At 42.4% G+C, this 25,346-nt stretch overlaps 1 protein-coding gene across 1 annotated transcript in view; it reads left to right on the top strand.

Moving 5' to 3' along the window:
• TPD52L1 (TPD52 like 1) overlaps positions 1-24,924 on the top strand; it is a 957,427-nt gene extending 932,503 nt beyond the window's left edge. The window contains exon 6 of the mRNA XM_078648935.1: positions 20,855-24,924. Within this exon, the coding sequence (XP_078505061.1) occupies positions 20,855-20,989 (135 nt within the window). The 3' untranslated portion in view covers positions 20,990-24,924. The remainder of the gene's footprint in view (positions 1-20,854) is intronic.
• The last annotated feature ends 422 nt before the right edge of the window (positions 24,925-25,346 follow it).

Here is a 25,346-nt window from a genome sequence, read left to right as displayed (position 1 = left end):
GCAGAAACAGTTAACGGTAATCTTTCCAGTTTTTCTATGCTCAGCACCGTATAGTCTGCTCCCCTTTGTGCCAAAGAGATTTGTTTATCTGTAAGGTTAAATCCAGAAAACAATGACGTGGTGTTGATTAGACCCCAAGGCACATAGCCTGAACGAAGATTTTGTAACGACCAGCCTAGCAGCATTATAGAACGCAATTGAGACTGTCCATGTTGTAACATGAGCAAGTCCTGTTCCATTATATCTATGGCAGAAGATACAATGCTGTCCAGAGAATAAATTCTGGATGACAGAGTTGTTAACCCATTATCAACTACAGAGAGAGCTTTCTCTAAATTAATACGATCAATTTCTCGTATCCGTTCTGCAGCTTCCATTTGCGTGACTTTCCATACTTCATTATAAGCAGCATAAATACCGGCGTATATGAAACGTTTATGACGTGGTTTATGAGGCCCTAGTAAGAAGTCTCTAAAATCAACGCCACCTTTAAGTAAAGTTAAGTGTTGTTTAACCCCTGTAAGTGTAGATTGTTGTAGCCATTCGAGGCATAGTTTTCCTACACTGTAAGTTGTTACTATCCCTGGATGTTGTCTCTGGATATATCTTGGGTCTGGCCTAGTTACTGTAAACCCTTGTGTTATATTCAGGAATCTATCTTGACAGTTATTCGTGTCTATGGGCCAGATTAACCATTTCTTCCAATCAAGATCAGTTCTGTCTTTAAGTAAAATAGTTTTTACGTCAACCCCTCCATCTGAAGTGTTTTTACTATCAGCTGTAGGTACAGGTATGGACGGTTTGTTTAAATCTTTTATCTTGGCTAGTCCAAGACAGGATGTTTGTTGAACAGTGTCATTCAAAAACATTATTTGCTCAGGAATAATGCAGGCTCGGAATAAGGCTTCTATTCCCTGCACTTGCCAGTCTTTTGAACCTCAGACAGTTTTTGTTTCTATGTTGTCACTCCAAAAGCCAAAGCCTAATGAGGACAGCTGGGCATAGAAGGCTGCTGAATAAATTTGCTTTGTGCTGGTTAGCATACTTTTCATTCCTGTCTTATTGACATTTTTAAAGTAAAATGTTTCCGGATTTGTGGTATTAAAACCTGAGAAGTATGGAAATTTGTTATAGAATGTTTTTGAGCTACCTTTTGGTGGCGTTGGACAGTGTTCCCATTGATTGAAAGTATAAACATTTCTAGGGCTTGCAGATTTGTGCAAGTAATGATGATCAAAATGATTATAACAATACATTTGTGCATAATCTGATGAACCTTCTAGGTATTCATGTTTTGTAAATTTTGCAGACATTTCTAAATCTGACATCATGTTATTAACAGTCTCAAAGTCCGAATAATCAGAAAATGTGCGGGGTGAAACAAAGTCAGTCAGGGTAACCTTGCATTGATGTGGAATCTTCAGCAGCACGGCAGGACCATCAATGTCATAATCAGTTCTGTCCCATGCTATACCACCAGGTATAGGAACGTCTGTGATTTTCACTGATGACAGGTCTCTTTGTTCACGATGAGATGATTTGTGTGGCTTCAGGAGCAAGTTGATGTTCTTACTTGCTGTGTCCAATTTACTATATTTTCCATCTATCAGATTTCCCAAACCTAATACAAGAATGAGCCAAAGTAGGAGAAAAAGGACACCTAACACAATCCAAAATTCAACCCATGGTGAAACCAGATAAGTCTTTTCTAGTTGCTGAAAAAGTGCAGTTATTTTGTCTTTAGAAGTTTTGTCTGCTAGTGTTGTTTCGGGCTCACTGGGATCCTCAGAAAACATATCAAAATTGATGAAATAGCCAGAGGCAGTACTGTCAATTGTTGGTATTGCATCCGGATTACTCGAACTCGCTGGAGCTGCTTGGTCCCTTGTCATATTAGTATAGTCAGAGTCTATAATATTGTAGACAGGGGTGTCTTGATGAACTGTTATTTGGGTTTCAAGAGGCACAAGTTCCATTGCTTTGTTGCCTAGTCCTTCTTTTATTTCTGCAGATTCTTCAAAGGTAATGAGTCTCTCAGTTTGAACCTCTTGGATAGTAGCCAGATTTGGTTGTCTGCTACATCTTTGGAGTCCACTGGGCCTACTACTTATTATCGGCCACATGGTGTGGTTTTACCAGGTCAATTGATACGAACCAGTTCTCCTTTCTTCCAGCAAGGGGCGGCAGTAACACTGTTCTTGATCCGTGGATTGCTAGCACAGGTACTGGTTTTCTATATGAAGACCCAAATTCCTTCTTATCCACGATCTTTTCTCTGACTAGATCCCCAATCTTTGGAATCCAGACAGGCCTTGCTGGGACAGGCGGTTTTTCTTCAGTGGTCGTTGGCTTCTGTAATGTGTTGCTTAGACTTCTTCTTGTTTCATTTAAGTCCTGCAAAACAGCCAAAAGGCCTTTGATATCAAAGGGTTTTTGTTCCACCACTGAAGTATGACGATCGAGGTCTACGACAATCATTCTAGTACCAAAAAGGATTTTATATGGAGTGATTCCACCCAGAGAATTTCTTGCCAGATTGTTAAGACTACGTTGGACACTTATTAGATGTTTGACCCACCCGTCACCCGAGCCTAATACCCTAGCTGTTATAGATTGCTTTATGTCACGGTTTTTTCTTTCCGCAACCGAATTTACCTCAGGATGGAATGGACTTGAGTACCGCAATGCAAAGCCCAAGCTGGCCATGGCCTCCTTGTAAGCTCGAGAGCTAAACGCAGGACCCTGATCAGAATGTAGCGTGCCGATTGCGTATGTGCCGATAAAGACTCGCAAATCTTTTATAACAGTTCGGGCATCAGCCGAGCGCTGAGGCCACATCCAAATGAATCTTGAGCATGAATCAACTGCAACCATGATATATTTATAGTTACCATCCCTTTGTAAGGGACCGCAGTGGCCCAGGTAAACACATGTAATGGTTTATCTGAAATTAGAAGGGGCGTCTGCGCCGGGCATTTCACTGTTGAAACTTTCATTTTCTGACAAATTTCACATTCCAAAACATAGTTTCTGGTCTGTTTCCCCTTGCGTGGCTACAAGTATCTTCGCTTTAATAATGACACTGTGGCAGAAACACCTGCGTGTGCAGAGGCAAGCCCTTCATGTGCTGCTAAAATTAGTCCCAATCTGTGTTCCATGTTTGGAATTACTCTATTCACCACTCCAGGGATTCGAGCAAATGGACCATTATTTGTATCAGTTATATATGAGTACTTGAGTGGAAAGCCTTTTGGTAATGTTTTACCGCTGTCCTTATTGGAAGCGGCGACAGCCTGCATTATTGTGCTGTCTATTTTTGTTTTTGAACGAGTGATTGCAGCTACGGAAGCCGTTTGCACAGCTGCCTTTGCGGCTTCATCAGCCAATGAATTCCCTTCAATGTGAACGCCATCACGCTGATGACTCAGTATATGGATCACATGAGTCTTTTGTAGTTCTTTCTGGAATTGAATTACGTGTTCCCAAAGCAACTCATGCTTGATTGTGCCACCTTTTGCATCTTTGAAACCGTTTTGAACCCAGTTCTGCAAGTATTCATTGTAAGATTGAACGCAGTGATACGAATCGCACACTATGAGTGTGGGGAATTCATGATCTGTATTTTCCAGCGCCATCTTGAATTCCTGTAGTTCAGTTCGCTGAACTGTACAGTCTCCTAGAGATTGAAGTTTTGTGACCATAGCTCTAAATTTACCATCGTGCCAGCGACCTTTAACAATTGCGCACGCTGCACTATTGGCTTGTTTACCCCCAATTGCGGGCTGTGCTGATCCGTCTGTATAAATTATACATTCGTACTGTTCCAGAGGGAGTATTTCAGTCGGCAGAGGACATTCTTGTTCATATTGTAAAAATTCTTGAGATTTCAAGTAGGGGTCACAAACGTATTCAACGTCTGTTGCAGCAAGAGGGTTAACTCATTGTATCCATCTCAGATGTATAGCCTTTATATTCGGAATGCTTGCTTTTGTAACTGCCTCTAAGGCAGGTACAGGAGTAGCAACTTGTATGCGTTAATACCTGTGCGAGAGCTCTCTCTTTTGCTACTGCAGTTTGAACCGCTGTCAGAATTTTTTCTGTTGAAGAGAATTTCATTTCAGCTTGTGTGTACAAGTGTGATTTGTAAGCAATTGGTACTTTTTCACCTTCATTAAAGGTTAAGTACGTGAATCCGCATCTTCCTGGGATGATTCGGATTACAAGGTTGCGTACGTTTACGCGTGTCTGTAAATGGGTTGTTGCTAACCTGTCGGTTTGCACTGAACGCAAACTTTCTGTGTGTTTTTGAGTCCAATTAGTAGTTTTGAAATCAGGTTTGATTAATTTGTAGAGAGGTTTAACCCTTTCTGCGTAGTTTAGAATGTATGTTCTTCCGAAGTTCAGGAAACCTAGAATTTTTCAGCGTTTTTGGAGGTTGGATCAGCGCACATTTCTCTAAAAAGTTTGCTGCCAGGCTTTTGCCTTCACTTGAAAGTTCGTATCCTAAGAATAGGACGTTGAGGTGGGCAATTCTTGATTTTTTAAAGTTGAATTTGTACCCTTCAGATGCGAAACCAAGTATTATAGTGTTCACCCTGTTCAAGTGCCTGTCCAAGTCATCGTCTGTAAGATAGATGTCATTGACATAAGATAATGCCTCATCATCATAAGTATGTAGTAACTCTGTTACTCTGGCTGAAAATATCCCCGGACTATTCTTGAATCCCTGGGGGAGACGACAGGAGTGACCCTGTGTCCCCATAATTGAGAAAGCGGTCAAGTACCTGCTTTCAGGTGCGATATTTTGACAGATGAAACTGTTTGAAATTTTGGTGGCCGGTCTTTTTCAGCTAGAAGAATGTCATCACCCTTAGAGAGCTTCTCCCAAAAGAGTGCTCTTATTTTCCTAGTTATGTCCCCCTCCTTCCGGAGTGTTACTTCATATAACTTATGGGGTACACCAACCCTGGTATCGGCAGTTTCAACTTGAATATACTCATTCAAGTCCACTGTCTCCAGATGATCCTTCAGGATCTTGTGAGCTATGGTGACCAGTGCTGCGCTGTCCAGCATTGTCTGGGCCCACTCCCATTCTTGAGTTGTGTCCTCAAGATCCTCGGCATGTCAGATTTTTAGACCTGCTACCTTCTTTTTGGTGAATTGGGTTTTCTTATTTTTTGGAACGTGTTGATCGTCTTTGGACTTCACGCGTTCTTCCTTGTGTTCTGACCGTCCTCTTCTTTCCGATTTCTGTGAGGAACTCTGAAAGGTACGAGAGGAACGTGTATCAGTATCTTGGTATCTATCAGGTTTTCTCAAATTATCCCTATTCCTGAGGTTATACCTCTTTTCAGAGGGCTCCCTTTGAGGAGACCAATCTCTGGATTGAGAACGCTTCTCTTTAGGAAGTGTCTGTCTAGTATTTTCCCACTTCTTTTTAGGAGTAGTGAGAGTGTTTTTAATAAAAACCTTTTCAGGATTTTCTGTTAGTTGGGGCTTTACTGGTTTCCCACCCAAACTATCTCTACCTAGTTCTTCATAGGATTTTTCAATTATTCTTGCTAGTTCATATGGTTGCTCAGCTACATCAAGTTCTTTTAATTTTTGGCGGATTGCCACGGATGCTGCTTCACCTTTAATATTAGCTAATATTATAGCTGAGACCTGTTTGAAATCTTTAAGTAATTTTATACCTAGATTCAAAGCAGGCTCTGGCCCGTATTCATTTTGAATCTGTTTCAGGACGTCTGGTATTACCGCCATAGATAGAACACCATGAGTTTTTGTGTAGATTGCAGCAAAGACTGTACCCCAAGTGTCGCAGTCCTCCAGATGTGGTGCGATCCCCATTAGTAAACAGATTGTTAAAATTCTGTGTTTCTCATGAGGTGTACTATCTGGAAATACTGCCTCTATTTGAGTAATCTTTTGAGCTAACCAGAATGGAATTTGTTCCAGTTTTGCGGGCAGTTTACCAATGACTGATTGTATGGTCAGTAGTGTAATTTTATTTGTGTTCACCTGATGAGGGGTTTGCTGTGGAATCCTGATAGTAGGTTGGACTGTTAGAGTCTGCATGGCATATTGAACCAATTGTCTATGTATTTTGATTAATTGTTTTAGTTGAACTAATAGTTCTTCACTTGACATTTCTTCAATGTCAGGATGTGGTGTATAGCTGGCTAGTACCGGACATGTTGCTCCTACCTAGTGGACCGAGCCTGGTAATGTGATTTTGATGTTGTAGGGCGCCTTTAAACCAGAGCGCATGCTCTTGGTAAGTTAGTGGAATGTCAATGTCCTCAAAAGGAACGTATTCCGTTGGAGGTTCCTCTACTTTGTAGAAGTGGAACACATGTGTTACTGGATTTGCTTCAGGGAAGATAATCCATGAATAGAACACCTCTGTCTGCTGATATTCATGTGCTTCTATGACAAAAATTACCCTACCACCTCTTGATGATAGGCCATTTGTTATTAGCTTTACAGTGATGATTTTCCTTAGGTTTTCCAGGATGATTATAGCATCTGGGTAATTTTGTTGGAAACCTGTAACGTCTAAACCTGGTCGGGCTGTTGCAGCTCCACCGGTCTCGTTTTCAGTCATTTTGTTGATTGAAAGTCAACAAAACACTGTATCCTTCAACGTTGAACAAATCAAAAACTAAAACATAGTATTTTCGTCCTACTCAGTTATGGCGGATATTTTATCCTCTTACCCACTCCAGACATCTATTGGAGTATTTTACGGGAAAAAGGGGTCTCTGTGAAAAGCACAACTGAGTTACTCTAGTATCTAGCGTTAAATTAGTGCCTTACCAAACGTAGTGCGCCATGAAGTGTAGTTCCTATATTCCCAATAGGCTCTGCGCATTGGAATAATATATCCTATAGATTTGACGTAGGACTTAAGTCGACTAGGTCTCTATCGAATATATTAGACTTAATTGTGAGTGCCAGCTAGCTCAGAGGTCACTAGAAATTTTCTCGAATACACAAGAAGGGATTCGTTTCTGACAACCGCATAAACATGACAACTTTGTTTCCCCAAGAATAAAACTGATCTTCAGAGTCGTGGAAACAATAGATAGATATTTCACTCAGTCAATCGTGCATGCTTCGTTTCACCAGAGGTGCAGAGAAATAGAGAGACGGGCGTTTTCAATAAAAGTATTTATTGAACAGTCTTCTTTCTCATGCAGAAGAAATGAACTGCTACAATCGTAATACTGGCTGTAAAGTATAATGCGTACAGCAAGAAGAGTATTATGAAATAATACTGTAAAAGCATGGTATGGTTTCTAAGCTATAAAATACATACATAAATAACAAAGACTAAAAAGTACTCAACTAGTGCTTCTAAAATACGCCTACCCCAATGTACCTAACCTAAGTCTAGTAGGAGGGAAGAAGTAAGGGAGGTGTAGCATAGGTTTAGTTTTCTTTGCCAAGAATCTATCCAAGATTTCTCTTAGGGTCTAATCAGCTCCGTACCTTGGTTTTAGAATGAAGGAGGTCTGGTATCTCTGTCTTCGGACTCGATTTCCCAACACTCCACAAGGGGAGCTTAGAAACACTGGAGCTGGATTCTCAGAGAGAGAAAGGCAGCCTCTCTGTCAGTGCGTCAGCTTGAGGGTCGGCTTCCTTCGGCACTTGCTGTAGCAAGATGCGTCGAGCAAGTAGATAGTCGAACTGCTCCAAACCACCGTGTGTTTGCTAGGGCAAGTGTAGGCATATTTATACCTTGAAGGGGCCTGGATTGACGCAAGGTCGGACATAATAACGTCACCAAAGAACGGTAGTTCTTTGAAAACGCCATGATTTCTAGGATAAATCAATATTCAATAAAGGGGATGTCCCTGACTGCCGAGTTTTCCAAGAAATCGTTGTGGCTTTTTGGAACTATTGGAAGTAGCCATTCCTGTATTAGAACTGCATGGGCTATGTCTAAACATGGGTATGATTTCTATGTCTAAATAAGGGTAATGTGAATTATACCTATATAAGGGCATGAATCAGGAAAATTACACTAGGGTCCTAAAACGCTATACAACAAGAGGAGGTCTGCCACTCTATCACAAGGATGATGGCATCAGTTATGTCATCAGTGATGTCATTTGAGATGTCATCAGTGATGTCATGAGTGATGTCACTGACCATGTCATATGAGAGTGATGTAATATGTGACATCATCAGCAGTGCATTGCGGGCGCATGAGTTATAGATAGATGAACTAACTATAACGGGGGAATTTCTATGGTTTTGAACGAGTGAAATGTCCAACTAACTATAACGCCCCTGAAACCTATGGGTTTATCAATGAATTTCTAAGGTTTTTTTAAATGCTAATTTCTAACTATAACGTGCCTGAAACCTATGGATTTTTCAGTGAAATTCAAAGGTTTTTAAATGCTAATTCCTAACTATAACGTACCTTAAACCTATGGTTTTTAAGTGAATTTCTAAGGTTTTTTAAATGCTAGTTTCTAACTATGCCTACAGAGGTAGGACATGTGAATAAAGAAGAAACACCCCACAGAAAGAAACAATAGAAATGCAGAGAAAGCAACAGAAGTCCTTAAAGACGAAGAAAAGTGCAGGAAGAAGCAGGACATGTGCAGAAAGAACCAACAAAGGAGCAGAAAGAGGCCTTGTTACAAAATCATCCCGTGCCCACAACTTTTTCAGACGGGTACTAGTGTTAACTGACTCTGACTAACCAGGACTAGAGCCAGTGGTATGCTAAAAGACACTTAGAATACAGTGAAACCACATACATACACTAGAGAACACTATGCGTTGGGGTACCCCTGTGATTAGCATAACCTCCTCTGTAAGCCCCTAGTACATAATAGGGCAGGGGTATTAAAACGACCTCTTAAAACGTGCCACGGGGTGTGTTTGCACACTGGTGAAGGGAGGGGGGAGCCTGAGGTGACGTGTGCAAACATGCCCTGTGGGCATTTTAAGTTGGGGGATAAAGGCCCCATGAATCCTGAGGGTCCCTGGGGGCCAACTAACCCACCAGGTATGTCCAGTAAGTGCCACAGAGTTGCATTGCAGAGAGGTGTCAAATTTGGCATGGCCTCTGACCACCTCTCTGCAACGCAGCTCTGTGGTGCTTACTGGAGGTACATGGTGGGCTAGTTGGATCCAGGGACTCTCAAGATTAAAGGGGACTTAAAACGCGCCAGAGGGCATGTTTGCACACGTCACCTCAGGCCCCGTCCCCTCCCTTCACCAGTGTGTAAACTCGCCCTGTGGGCATTTTAAGTTGGGAGATTAGGTCCCCTTGAATCCTAAGGGACCCTAGGGTCCAACTAGCCCACTAGGTACCTCCAGTAAGCGCCACAGAGCTGTAAATGTAAATGTAAATGTAGTTGAGCTTATATAGCGATGTACATAAACAAAGAGATTCTATCAATGTGTGAACATATATTTAATTGGTTTTTCAGTGATGAGACTGTAGTGAAAGTACTCTCTCTTAGGGTGGTAAAGATGAGAGCGCTATGTGCTTTTTTAAAATACCCCTCACACACTAAAAAAATCCAATAGTGTCATGCTTCATCATTGGGGTCTTCCCGTCCCTCTACGGGGCGGGGCGTGCTACGACCTGACCGACTGCGCGGGAGCACTTATGAGGTGACAGGACTATGTGATAGTGCAAGTGTCAGTGAAAGTGTAGGGACCTAACAAAGTGTGTGAGTACAAAAAGTTAAAAATCCTCTGGCTAGTAGAAAAAAACGATTTATTAGCTTCTCTAGCTGGGGACGTTAAGAAGGGGGTTTTGGGGTTGAGCCGATCGCTGCAACCTGGTCTACATGTTTCGTAGGCAGTCCCCTACTGCCTACTCATCAGGACCTACTAATGGTCCCTACGAAAATATGCTCAGTTGCTAAGTATTGTCAGCCTGTCTTCCTACAAACCAACAGTAAAAATCACTGTTAGTTTTTGCTTCAGGGCATGAGCTGGCCCCCTGGGAAGCAAAAATTGTAAAAAATAATGACCCAAATGTGGTCTTGTTGTGGCAACTGCGTCGTGCCTCATGAGCTGGCAATAGGTAGGAATTCACAGCGGCGCTTTTGTCCGCATAGTCCCTAAGTCTTACTTCTACCAATGTTGCCGCTCCGCTGAAACGGAGCGGCAACATTGGTAGAAGTAAGACTTAGGGACTATGCGGACAAAAGCGCCGCTGTGAATTCCTACCTATTGCCAGCTCATGAGGCACGACGCAGTTGCCACAACAAGACCACATTTGGGTCATTATTTTTTACAATTTTTGCTTCCCAGGGGGCCAGCTCATGCCCTGAAGCAAAAACTAACAGTGATTTTTACTGTTGGTTTGTAGGAAGACAGGCTGACAATACTTAGCAACTGAGCTTATTTTCGTAGGGACCATTAGTAGGTCCTGATGAGTAGGCAGTAGGGGACTGCCTACGAAACATGTAGACCAGGTTGCAGCGATCGGCTCAACCCCAAAACCCCCTTCTTAACGTCCCCAGCTAGAGAAGCTAATAAATCGTTTTTTTCTACTAGCCAGAGGATTTTTAACTTTTTGTACTCACACACTTTGTTAGGTCCCTACACTTTCACTGACACTTGCACTATCACATAGTCCTGTCACCTCATAAGTGCTCCCGCGCAGTCGGTCAGGTCGTAGCACGCCCCGCCCCGTAGAGGGACGGGAAGACCCCAATGATGAAGCATGACACTATTGGATTTTTTTAGTGTGTGAGGGGTATTTTAAAAAAGCACATAGCGCTCTCATCTTTACCACCCTAAGAGAGAGTACTTTCACTACAGTCTCATCACTGAAAAACCAATTAAATATATGTTCACACATTGATAGAATCTCTTTGTTTATGTACATCGTTTTGGAGGGTGATTCTATCAACTCCTCTGCACTTCCCTCATTGTTTTGGAGCTTATATAGCGCACAGCTACCCGCAGTGGGTTTCCCGGCGCTTGCTTAGGGAACCCTTCCTGGTATTCCCCTGTGAGATAGCAGGGTATCCACAAGGTGAAAGTCAGGCATCCCGCCGCGAGGGGCCGTTGTGGAGATTAAGCAAGCTATTGCCCAGAGTCGCAGAGTGTGAACCCGTGAGTCGAGGAGGCACCGGGGCGAGAATTATCGAGTCCGTGGAATTTTTAGCCCAAGACCCGCCGAGGCGGGGAATTGAACCCTGGTCCAGGACCGATCTCAGCTTCCGGGTCTGCTGCCTCTAACCCCTGAGCCACACTTCTCCACTGTGTTGCAGAGAGGTGTAAAAAGGCACATCCTGGACCACCTATCTGCAGCGCAGCCCAGTGGCGCTTACTGGAAGCACCTGGTGGGCTAGTTCGCCCCTAGGGTCCCTCTGGATTGCAGGGGAATAATTTCCCCAACTGAAAATGCGCCACAGGACGTGTTTGCATACGTCACCTCAGGCCCCGTCCCCTTCCTACACCACTGTGTAAACAAACCCTGTGGAATTTTTAAGATGGGAGATTAAGACCCCTTGAATCCTGAGGGTGCCTAAGGTCTAACTAGCCCACTAGATACCTCCAGTAAGCGCCACAGAGCTGCGTTGCTGAGAGATGTAAAAAGGGGCTTGGTCTCTGAAAATCCTCTCTGCAACGTAGCTCCCTGGCACATACTGGAGGTACCTGGTGGGCTAGTTGGCCCTAGGAACCCTCAGTATTGAAGGGGAATCAATTCCCCAATTTACAACTCACCAGGGGGCGTGTTTGCACAGTGGTGAAGGAAGGGGGCGGGGCCTGAGGTGACATGTGTGCAAACACGCCTTGTGGCGCGTTTTAAGTTGGGGAATTAATTCCTCTTCAATCCTGAGGGTCCCTGGGGGCCAACTAGCAGTTGCCAGTAGGTAGTTAGGACCAAATGTTCCATAGGACAGGCATTTTTTGTTTTCCCAATACCTTTGGCGCTGCTGGATGAATCTTCAAGATATAAAAAAAAAAAAATCCTTTTTTGGTTCAGCTGCTGTGCTGAAAGTTTCGAGGTGATCCCTTAAGTGGGGGCCAAGAAAAAAGGAGGGGCAAGCATTTTCCCCATGTTATGTCTATCGGGATTTTTCATTTTTTGAACACTATTACAGCCCACACTGCTGAACTGAAGTACACCAAGAAAGCTAGTTATTGATCTAGAAAGTTTGTTTTTTGTGATTTGGTGTAAATTAGTTCAGTAATTTTGGAGATATTTAAGTTTAAAAATATAGATATTTGGGGACACGAGTCGTTGCAGTGGATTTGCGGATCCTACTAAAATTTGATTGGCTGCCAGCACTTCAACCAGGAACCAGTGGTGTTTGAGGGACGAATTTCCCTTAGATGCTGAGGGTGCTTGGGGTCCAGGCACATCTCCTGTTAGCTCCAGTAAGTCCCACACAGAGGGACTGCTGAGAGGACTTGGAGACCACGCCCCCTTTCTTCAACACTCTGCAAACACACCTGCTGGCATGCTGCTGGTTGGGAAATTAATTTCACTTTACTCCTGTGGGACTCCATACTAAAGTGGACTTCTTCCCCAACCAGTAGTGTGCCAGGAGGCGTGCTTGCAGAGTGGTGGAGAAAGGAGGCATGACCTCTGACGACCTCCCAGCAATTCATCTGTGTGGGTCTTTATGAAGGTTACAGGAGGGGGCATTTGGCCCACAAGGACTCTCAAGAGCCAAGGAGATTTCATCCCCAACTAGTAGTGGGGCAGGAGCCTCCCCGGTGCTGGCCCCGAGGAACAAAGAAAGGAGGGCCACTTTCCCCCCTTCTGGAGCCTCCAATGGTCCTTTGGATTGCCACCCCCAGACCCAGCTTCTGCTGTCTCCTGAAGTGCCCACTCTCAGGAAATAGCAGTTTGCTTTCGTTTGGCGGACACTTTGACAGCCCCCACTAAGGGGGGAGAAAAAAAGTAACTCCACTCCCAACGGATGAGAGCAGGAAAACTGCTCCAGCTCACAGGGAGTGGAGTTTTCTTCTGTTTCCCTTCCTGCTGTCACATGGGCAGGGAAGCAGTTGAAATGATTGCTCCCACACACAAGAAGCAGCATTTTTGGTTGCTCCCTGTGTGCTGGGCAGAGAGCCGGCTGGGGCCAAGGGAGCAGTGGGGAACACCTCTGGCCCCTTTGTAGTCTCATTGTCTTGTCTTCTATATAGCAGGATTCATGTAATCACAGATTTGTGGATGAAGAGGCACACGAAGCAATCACATTGCAGAAATGCACACTAGGAGTATGTAAATGTGCCAATCACTTGGAAGCTTCGCTCGTTTGTCCCTTCCCACCATAGTAGTATGCAACGGTCTTCCCGCCTTTTGCCAGGATGATGGACAGCTTAACAAGAAGCCCCAGCGCGTTTCCCGCCCATTTTGGTGGCATGTTCTTGATGCCTAGGACTATCAGGACATCTCCACCAAACAAAGAAGCACTTGCTTCATATTGTTAGGAGGAAGTACACTTTTATGGTGGAGATTTACCACTTTGTAGTCTTGTCATCTTCTGTATGTGAGGATTCATGTTAACACAGATTTCTGGATGAAGACACATGAGAAAAATTCACATTGCCAAAACACATAAAAGGTCACTGGAAACATTTCTTTGTGGTTCATCACGCAGCTGTAGTGTAGAATATGCACCAGACATTTACCCAACGAGGCAGCGTTTACTAATTAACCAGTAGAAATTACCCCAAGTGGGTAGACATTTTGTGCAAAGCTGTGGACACTTGTTGGATAAAGGGACAGGTGAGGTTCTGTTCTGGTGGAGTCACCCACATAGCTACTGACACAGCCATACAGACACTCAGACACCCACTCACACACCCATTCTACCACTTTCACATCTACTCACAGACCCAACTATCACTCACACTCTCACTAACTGGCCCATCCAGCCACTCACACACCCACTCACAGGCCCATATAGCCACTCATACATCAACTTTAACAAATGTTACATGTTACAATTAGGATTTTTTTTCTCAAAAAACCTTATAAATTCACAAAAAAAACAAAAGGTTACATGGTTTGCAATAGTTAGGAAATAACATTTAAAGCACCATACAAATTCACTGAAGAAAACAAAGGTTATAGGGACATTATAATTAGGCTCCGATTCCACTCGTACAAAACCAGTCAAATTCAGAAGTTATTGTTACCTGAGCTAACTATAACTAGCGCCCCCGCAATGCACTGCTTATGACCTCACATATTATATCACTCATGGTCACTGACATCACTGATGACATCATTCAAAGAACCACCAAACCCCAAATACACCCATACAACCAGTTATGCACCAACTCACTCAGTCAATGAGCCTTTCAGGTACCCAGTCACTTACCCATACAGCCTTCACACAGCTACCCACTTACCCTTACACATATTAACACACCCACCCACTCACTCACAAACCCATAAAGCTACTCACACAGTGATTTTCTACTTTTTGAAAAATATTCTATTTACTAACTATGATGTCCCTGTAACATATATATAAATATAAAGTTTCCCTCTCTGTAGGGTCACTCCAAACATTTTTCCTTACTCTTCCTATTTTCCCAACCTTCTTTTTGTTAGCTTAAGACTTTGAGCACTTTATCACTTCTAATCAGTGCAACAGTGCATGTACTCTCTTCATTAAACATAACTTAATTGGTTTACACCTGATTGTCATATTTAGTTTACTTATAAGTCCCTTGTAAATTGGTACACCATACACCCAGAGCCTGTATTCTAAATGCTACCAGTGTGCCTGCAGCACTGGTTGTGCCAAGCACACAAGTAGCCTTTCAAACCTGTCTCAGGCCTGCCATTGCAGGGTCTGTGTGTGCAGTTTACTGCCCCTTCGCCTTGGCATTTAAAACCACTTGCCAAGATTTAAACTCCAATGTTATTACACATCGGTCACCCCTATGGAAGGCCCCAGGTAACCCTAAGGGCAGGGTACGTTGTAAGTAAAAGGTAGGATGTGAACTTTTAGGTTTTACATGTCCTGGTAACAGTTACATTCATTTTCCACTGCTTCGAGGCGTACTCCTGTCGTGGGGTAGCATTGGGAATTCCTTAAAACACTTAAGCTGCGAGTCCTGATTAGAGAGGAGTAGCTAAATCACATTTCATATCTTTGGATTGGTAATGATAAATCCTTTTTCATGGTCAAATTATCTTTGACATTGATATTTTAGAAATGGCACTTTTAGAAAGTTATCTGCTCGTAACTTAGCTATGTGTGCTTGCAGCCTGTCTCTAATACACGTCTGGGCTGGGTGAGGGCTACACTTTGTGCATTCCCTCCAGACAACCACAAACACAGGAGGGGTGGTTGTGACAGAGGGCTCATTTACATTCTGATAACCTTGCTGGGCAGGAAGGGGGAGAGCGAGCTCACACTTATAACTGAATAGGCTGTGTCCTGTCCCCACACAAAGAAAAGTTTAGTCCACACGGATAGACTGGCAGACAGGGTTGAGATTAAAGTGGACCTGTGTACTACAGGGAGCTGCTTTGAAGTTACCACCCCCCAATTCTAAGACACATTTGGGTGTAAGTGGTGGGGCACTGACCCCACCAAATCAGTATACTACTGGACCTGGGAAGAACTGCTGGAATAAAGACTGCTGTGCCATAAGGATTGCCACTTTGCCTTGACTAACTGTTCCGTGGAACTGCTTCTCTACTTTGATAAGCTGCCCTGCTACCTGCTTATCTCTGCCCTGCGAAGACAAGGACTGGCCCTACCTCACTTGAACCCAGAGTGACTCCAAGGGCTTTCTGGCCTGTTTTCTGAAATCTCAGGGACACAACAGACTTCCTGAAATCGTGCTGGTGCTGCTGGACTCTGCCATCTGTGAGTCTTGCCCTTGCCTGAGGTGCCCCCTCCAGTCCTGGGCAGCAGAAGTGGGTTCTTGCAACTTTTCCCACATTGACTTCAACTCAGCAGTGACTTTGTGCCGTTCTGAACCGATGGATCGCTTTCAACTTCGAAGCAGCGGCAGCTCGACGACAGAGATTCTTACAGCCAGCGCAGCCTGACACAAACAGCACGACTCTGCATCGACGCAGTGCCTGCATCGCAAAGAGGTTTGACACCGGGCCCCCCCTCTTGCACCTGTGCATGGGGATGCATGGAGCCCCTGTTCATGCATGGCATGGACTGCACAGTACATGCTGTGCAGGATTGTGCATTGGAAGTCCCAGGGCGCTGCAGTTCTGAGGCTCACACATGAGCCCTTGTACTACACTGCCACGGGACCGCCAAGCCGCAAACCCGCCATACATGTGGGCGGCGTTCTTGTTTGGTGGTGCGGGAGCGGACGGTGGTGTGGCTGCCCACTCCCACGCCACTAAACTTGTAATTGGGCCATTAGTGCTCAAAAACCACTCTCTGACATGACCTAGGCCAGTCTGCTAGACAGCTGTACCCACCCCCCCCCCCCCATTTGTTTAAACCACAACAGCTGATGCATAGCAATATTCATAATTTAGTTATCTCTTCAGACACTGCACCATTATAGACATGAACAATAGGTGCATCTTCGGTGAATCTATTTATTTTATAAAAAACTGCCAAACTGTTGTAAATCACTGTGTTTAAAGATCAGACCATGCTTCAAGTACCGTAGAAATAAGCACTTAGATTTCTTTATTTCATTCTATAAGGTCAGAAATGCAGAGTCTTTCCAACAGCAAGAGATAATCAGACTGGCAACCATGTCAAAACAATAAAAGTCTCTTCAAAAGCTTTCCCTAAAGCCTAGAATGAGGTCAATAGTATTAAATGAGAGCTATGTGATAAACATGCTGAGATAGTTCTATTTGCTTCTAATAATCCTTAAGCATAGGGCACAGTGTGAATACATGATTCCTAACAGTTTGACTCTTGGAATGTGAACAACCCGTCACTTCCCTAGCCTCTGGGTGCAGGAGCTGCACTTGTGTGACAATTCTGTAATTGCATTTATTTATGCAACTTTCCTATCATGTTGCTTATTGTCTCTCAGGAAATTGAACAAGAGACCCATTTAGAAAATGTACTTGTCCATATGTGTTGGACCTGGTGCTCTCTAGAGAGACATTTTGCTTTACCCCTTCTGCTTTGCTGGGTTTGTTCTATTGGCAGTAATACTCTGGGCTTTTTACCACTGCTAACCTGTGCGAAAGTGCATGTGCTCTCTCTCTCAAACATGGTAGAATTGGCCTAGACCTAATTGCCATGTTTAATTTACTTGTAAGCCCCTAGTACATTGTACTGCATGTACCCAGAACCTGTAAATTGAATGCTACTAGGGCCAGCAGCAGTCATTGTGCCAACCTCTAAAGTAACACTTTAAAACATGCCTCGGGCTTGCCATTGCAGTCTGTAGTGCAGTTATAAATGTCATTTCGATATGGTAAAATAAATCTTTTGTAAGACCGAAGTCATCCTCCTTAAAACTTATTAGTCACCCCTAAGGTAGGTCCTTAAAGCTCCTAGGGCAGGGCGCATGGTATTTATAAAGTAGGACCTGTGAGTTTAAGTTTTAAATGTCCTGGTAGTGAAAAACTCCAAAAGTTGTTTTTCAATATTATAAGGTCTATAACTCCCATTGACTAAAACTGGGTTGTCTTGTTACATTTATTATGTGCTAACGCTCGACTGGGAGCAGATAAAGATATGCTATTTAGATTCAAAAGAATTTAATTTAATATCCTCTTTAATTGAAAAGTCAAATTTTAAGTCACAATTTGGCATTTTCTTGCCCTAGCCATTTGTGCCTTCTGACAGTGTCCTAGCCCCTTCCATGCTCATGACGGAACGGTTCCGTCATCAGCGTCGGTGCTCCGGTGCTGATGACGGAACATTTCCGTCATGAGTCAATGTGATTTATGACCCTTCAGCACTGCAGCGAAATTCGCGCAGCACTGAAGGGGTTAAGTCACATGACAGTGAATGGCTCTGCTGTTGGGGTTTGTGTATTTCTCCCAGACAGGAACACACAGGATATTAGCTGTGGGCAGGGTGGGCCATCCTGCCAGGATGGCTAGGGCAGATCTGGTCCCTGACCCACTTACCTTTCATAGAGCTTCCCTCCAGCACATACAAAGGAACTTGACACTAGCCTTTTGTCACACAAGACTTCTTAGAACCTTGACAGGGGAAGGGAAGAACTTTCCAGAACCAGATGTAGTGGATAGGACAGGGTCTTCTCACAAAGAAACAAAAGTATAAATATTCAACCCTCAGCTCTTCAGAACACACCTGGACCTGTGAACATTACAGAAGAAAATACTGCCCTGCTGCGAGATCCCTGCCCTTCTGCTCGAGGACTGCCTTGCTGTCTGAGAAGTAAGACTGAACCTGTTTACCTTCAAGATAGACTAATTTCAGTGACTCCAAGAGTTGGTTGACCCCCCAGTTTGAGCTCCAGGTACATACACGCTCCAGAGGATGACCCTGCAGTAACTAAAGCTAACTTCATAAACTGTATGACTAGCATAGCAAGCTGGATGAGGAAGAACATTCTGCAACTTAACTCCTCCAAAACGGGGATACTGCTGTTTGGCAAGGCAGAAGAACTGTTGGCCTCTGACTGGTGGCCATCAGAACTAGAAGAAGCTCCCTCTCCAAGAGGATGGGCGAAGACCCTAGGGTCAGAATAGACAATAAGCTATCGATGGAGGAACAGGTGAAGACTCTCACAAGAACCTGCTTCTGAACCATGCGGATGCTTAGAAAGATCTTCCCATGGATCCCGCTAAATACCAGGAAGGCCCTCATTCAGTCGCTCCTAATCAGTCACCTTGATTATGGCAAGTCTTTGCTGGTAGGAATCAGGGAAGACTTGTTATCCAAACTGCAGGTCGTGCAAAATACGGCAGCCCCTCTTGCCCTGAATAAACCAGCACGAACCCCCTCTCTTCCTCTCCTACGCCAACTACATTGGCTTCCTGTTGGGAAACAAGCCATCTTCAAGCTGCTATGTATGGTCTTTAAGGCCCTGCATGGAACGCGACCGGCTTACATGACCAATAGCATTGAGCGTTATCAACCTGGACGTCAACTTAGATCTAGTAATCGCAGCTTGCTCTGCAGCCGAAGAATAAGGGAAGCTAAAATGGGTGGTCTTGCCTTTTCTTTTCTGGCCCCAAAACATTGAAACGACCTCCCTGACCGAATCTGTGCCTGCCCTAGCTTTCCTTAATTTAAAAAAATGCTCAAGACCTGGCTATTCTAAGATTTTACTCTACATGGGGTCTTTCTTTCTCAGGTGCTGAAGGATCCCCCTGGGGTTGATTCGTGCGCCATACAAATGATTTTAAAGTAAAAGTAAAGAGGCCACCCTGCAACTGTGAAGTGGACCGGCTCTTACTAGATCTGCCAGGACCTACAACTGAACCTGAATGAGCCCTGCTCCCTTTGCTAGAGCTGAGTTCCTGGACCCTCTGCTCTCCGTGCTACAGTGACTGCCTGCGACAACCAACAATGCAAGATCTCAACTTTGTGCTACATCAATGACAGCCTACTGAAACCACCAACTCAAAGCTCCAGCAATGGCCATCTGTGACACCCGACCTGATCTTTGAGCTGTAGTGATGAAAGACCATGCCACAGGCCTGTTCTTCACACTATGGCGACGACCATCGACCACTCAGGACGATGGTCTGAGTAGAGACGACCATCTGTGAGGCTTTTCCTAGCCTCTTCTAGAAAGCAAACTCTATGTGCCGGAATTTGAGAAGGAAACTCAGCTAGACTAACCTGGTCCCTGCATTCGACCCATGCTCCATCCTGGTCAGCTTGAACTTGTGACTTTCTCCCGGTCTAGCATAAACAGATGACCGCGAGTGGCGCTTTTTGATCTTAGACACACTATAATCTGAAAAATTTAAAGCTGCTTATCTCCAATCCTACTAATTGGATTTTTGTTGTTGTGGTATCATTCAATTCATTAAAATGCACTCTATTTTTCTAAATCGTATTTGGATTATGCTTGTATTGTGTTTTCACATTATTAATGTTTGTGTGCAGGATACGTAATTTACATATTGCCTCTAAGCAAAGCCTGACTATTTTTGTGACAAGATACCAGAAGGTCAAGCACTGGTTAATTTAGTGACTTTTGTGGTTGAGCCTGAGAAGGACTGAGGTTAGTGCCTGAGTAGGGCTTCCATTCCCCAACATGTTAACATCAACTCGTAGAAATATGTTAAAGAAATACTAAAAATGCAATGCCAAAGATCGCTTTAGAAAATGCTCAATCAATGAGGGAGGTTGTGTCCATCTATTTTCTCCGCAGCTTTAAAAAAAAATGCCTCTAATTTTAAGGTATCTAAACAATTTAGCATGATGAAGACCATATAGTGGTCGAGCACATAATTCAATATTTTCATGTATTCCCCTTGTAATAATAATGTTATTAATGCACTGATGTATCCAAATAACTACAGTTTTTATACACAATAATTGCTAACCAACTGGAGCTGCTAATTACTGTATCAGCAACCGAAAGTAAAACAGCACACGGAATAATTGCTTTAGATAGACTTCAGCCATAATTAGAGAGTTAAATTACAATGTTGGGTGGAACATTAATAATAAAAAACCACTGATTCTACCATGCTTGAATTTCAGCCTGTAAAATGTAAATTATGCATAGAACTCGGCAGTGAGCTCAAAACTACCTGTATAGTTATCTTAACGGATCATAATATTGAGGTGCAAACTGTAGAGTGATCATTTTTAATATCCTGCAGTCCGAAAGACCCAAGATCTAGGGAAGTAATGGATTGTCTCTAAGTTTGGCAGGAACTTTAGCCATATAACTAGAGTTAAATCTCCTTGTTTAGTGGAATTCTTTTAACCTATTTATCATATTTTCATTTCAGACGAAAGTTGGAGGAACAAGTAATGTTGGAGCAAGTTTTGAAGAAGTTCTAAATTCTACCGCTCATGCTAGTGCTCAGAGCTGCTCTGTTGCAGAAACTCAATTGCCAGAAGATGAAGAGGATATCCAGTGTTAAATTGAATGTATATGTTACTCTTAGCTGAGGTGGAACTGAGTTTCCATACACATGCTAGCTCAATCACATATGCGTACATTCTTTTATCTTGCTTATTTCTGTACTAAACATTTTAAAAAAGTATCTAAGATGGGTCATTTAGGATAATATTTTAATTAGGAGCAACTCTAATGAATGACCCCCAAGGACAGAGTTCTTAACAATGTTTTTGCTTATAAGTATAAATGTATTTTTAAAATGGCCATTTGTTGTGACAGATATTGTGTGCAATGCTGTACAATTGCTCTCAGAACATATATTCTGGTCTTCATTTTGATGATTCCCATGGTCTGATTCCTAAATTATGTACCTACATCTCAACTGAAATAACCAAATGTTGGAACAAAACAGCCAAATTACATTTCATTTGTCACAACTGATATACACACCTTTGCCAATGTTCAAAAGGTTGGAATCAGTTCTCAATTCAACTTAATATTGTGTATTCCAGCCTAAATAGATTGCAATGCAAATATAGTTTCCAAGTTTTCTCAATTCAGATCCAGCTTCTTTTTCTGAGAGTAAGGACAAGCAAAATTCTAATGCTGTTCTAGTTTTTTAACAAAACTGCACTAATGGAAGCTGTTCATTGGTTTACTTGTAGTTTCTTACATTTCTCAGAAATCAATGTTGAGAGGGGGAATAATTCAACTTTAATATGCCTAAATTAACATACATACAATGATTAAAACATTTGTTTCATGACAGTATTTTAAAATTCAAGTTTCCTGATGAGTTTTGGTGCTCTAATCATATAATCTTGCTTTAATACCTAATTAATTTTAATTGTGTGAGCTTTAAGGTACACACAATGATCCAAAGTGAGAGCCTGAGCCATAATGCACTTTTTATGTGTTCCAACTTAAACTGATGGGGTGGAAATAAATTTGCCAGTCAATATTTGCTGAGAAAATCGTCAGTGTCTGAAAAAATAAATAATGAACTGGTGTATATGCAAGCTCCCGAGATCTCCCTCTACCAGATCCAAACAAAGGAACGCTCAATACACACCAAAAGCCATAGACTGGCAGATAATTTAGGGATGTATAAACTCAACTTACAATTTATTTCACAACGTATTTAAAATGTTGACTCATTGAGATCCATGGAAATCTCCCTTAAGGTATTACGACCAGAGAACAAGACAATCATTTTGTTTCAGATGTTTATATCATACATTTTTTACTAAAAGTAAATTTAAATGAGAAGAAAAATTATGTTTTAAAAATAATATTGGCAAATCAGCATACGTGAAGAAAGGTTTCATCTATCACTGATTCAATGTCTCCAAATGATATAATGCACAAAATGATCAATGTTGTTCATATACTTTTCAGAACAGGGTTGTGCCAACATGGGTGATGCTTTTTTCCGGTAGGCGTAGACACACACTTGTGTATCACAATGAAGAGAGGAATAAACGGAAATTGCCTTATATTTTCAGGGTTTACCAGCACTGACAACATTTCCTCTATGTAGTTTAAGGCTTTAGAAAGTCTGATCAAAATGTGGACTTTTAGTTAGAGAAATAGTGTGTCTGACTCATACACTGATGTTCAGGGAGGTTACATCAATCTTATTCCCCAAATAGATTCTGCAACTTGCAGTTGGCTACCACAGTATAAAATCAGACATTTTCATCCTTCTGCTGCCCCAAGTCAAATTAAGGGAGTACATGTAGGGTAGTGAAATCAGAAGCCTGTTGAATTGAATTACTGAATTTCAGCCATCTAAAAGATAAAGGTCTTATTACTTTGTGAGGTTCCTCAAAACACAGGATTTGGGATGGCAGCAAATTACCTTCCTCCAGATCAGAGAATATTACAAAATAATCTAATAAAACAGGATGTGACTTTGAGTGGTCAACTGAGTACTCTTCTCGGGTACCAATGCAAATTTTAATTTGTGACAGATGCTTATGGTCTGCAGCTAAAATCTGGGATGTTGTGTGGCACATCCTTCAGATTGTGAAGAACTGATACATTTAGAATGAAAACTGCTGTCTGGTAAAACATATTGGGAGTTGTCCTGTTTACTCCATCCCAACGTCCATTACATTCTTTGAATCATAGTTATCTTGTGTTAAAGTTATCCCATGTACTATTGGACATACACTAATTTGATCCAGCCCCTGGTCAGGTGCCAGACATAGATTGGTTGTCCAAATCACATTTAGAATGAATAAAAACAAACTATCAACTGATGCAGAAACCCCATTCTCTGAAAGTCCAAAATACACAAAAATAAGCTGAACTTGAAGGTGACGATAAAACATTGACATACCCTTCAACCAATATTAAATATGTATTGTGTCTATTGAAAATAATTGTATTATGACTATAAAATCACAATTAGCAAACAAATGTAAATGTAAATGTAAATGTAATTTGCACTTGTATAGCGCCTATCACCCAGGGGTCTCTAAGCGCTGTACGAATACCGCTGTGGAACCCTTCCTGGCCTGTTCCTGTGAGGTGTCCACTCCTGGGCACACCCAAGGTGAAGCCAGGCATCCTAGCGTTGTTAGGGCCGGTGTGGAGATTAAGCAAGCTATTGCCCAGAGTTGCAGAGTGGAACCCATGATTAGAGTAGGCACTGAGGCGAGAATTATCAGGTCCGAGGACATTGAGCCCAAGACCCTGCCGCGACGGGGATTGAACCCTGGTCCCGGGCCAGAGCTCTGCCTCAGGGTCTGCCGCTCTAATCGGGGAGCCACACTTCTCCACCCGACCATGATTTTAACCACTTGTCTAGAAACTAAGTTAGAAATACGTGCAGACTAATACTTGTTAGAGATCTTTCTAATGGAGAAAGGTGACCTTAAAGTCTCATCTAACCTAGACATATATATTGTAAAACCTTTAAATATCAATATAACTTGATGATAGGTAACCCAATCTATCTGGAGTCTTAAGAAATAAGTTAGAACGGTAAGCTGTAAGTAAGAAGTAACAAGTAACTGATGTACCTCTGATATTCTACTAGTCCCTGAGGCAGAGTTTGAGTCTGTTTTGAGACCCAAATCATCACAAATACAGAACTCCCTACACAGGCAGTTATTCAACAAGTGTGGCATAAAATAGTTAATCACCAACACCATTCATTAGAAGCACTTTAAAATGAAGAGTGTCCCCTGCAGAAAAGATACCATATTCAGCCAGCTGTGCCAGCTGAAGGTGATCCCTTCCTTCTCATGCCAAAGTGGCCAGAACTCTTGGAGGAAAGTCCTTTAGGATGAAAGGTGCTCTTAAGTAAGCGGAGGCACCTGAAAGAGCTCTTCCCTGATGTCTAGAATTCTCCCTAGGAATTTGAATATGTTACACGTGGACATATTATTCAGACACCTAAAACAACTAATTTGAGGGACTACATCTATACATTATGTAAAAACTGAATTGATATTTAATTTGGTTTACCTTTTGACTGCCATCAAAACACCTTTATGTTCAGTCTGCTCTTCAAAGCATTTTTGTGTAGTACCATTAATAGTAGAGGTTTCAGATTTTACACTTTGCAGTATTACCATGTCAGTCCGAATTCTGCAGCTTAAGATATCATAGTATAACACTATACAATCATGTTTTTCGCCATTTCAAGCTGTCAAAATCGGCCCATACAATGTTTGTACCTACGTGCACTTAGCAGATTTAACCTGGAGAAATGTGTGCAGAGAATAAATGAAAAAACAATCTTTGTCCTGTTGCTAATTCCACTTCTAGTGCAATTCTGAATCAAATCTGTTTACACCTGAAACAGGATTACCATACCAACCCGATTGTGGCCCTAAATATTAAAAGCGTAATTATAGAACGGTTGACCTAAAGATGCAAATGTACCTGGAAGGCTTTAAAATAAATATTCAAATGTTTTAAAGACGAGTATTCATCCTAAATAGGGACATCGCGGAGATGACCAGCATGCATACATTGCATGCAACTAAGAGCAATAAAGGCAGCGGCTAAATATTTTTTTTTGTGTTAAGATTTAATGTGTTCAAATGTTATTCACTGCAGTATAACATTTTTGAAAGGCGCAACATGGTCATTACCATCTCTGCCAACAATTTATTTTTCAGCAGCCAAAATGACTATTCGGTATGGGTATTTTGGCTCTCAATTATGCCATATTTGAACTGTAAGGCAGAAGTTGGCATTATATTTAACTGCATAATTATAATGTTGCTTACTAATAACTATGGCAGCAAAGCCTTTTTTTACCCGTTTGACTTAATTATGCCTTGAATTGGCAAGGATGTCCAAGTTTGTCTAAATTAGTTTTTTAATTGTAGTTATATTGGTTTTATGCTTGTGAAAAAAAC

This window comes from Lissotriton helveticus, chromosome 6, assembly GCF_964261635.1.
Source record: "Lissotriton helveticus chromosome 6, aLisHel1.1, whole genome shotgun sequence".
In the NCBI taxonomy this organism is placed as follows: domain Eukaryota; kingdom Metazoa; phylum Chordata; class Amphibia; order Caudata; family Salamandridae; genus Lissotriton; species Lissotriton helveticus.
This window is presented reverse-complemented; position numbering and strand designations above follow the sequence as displayed.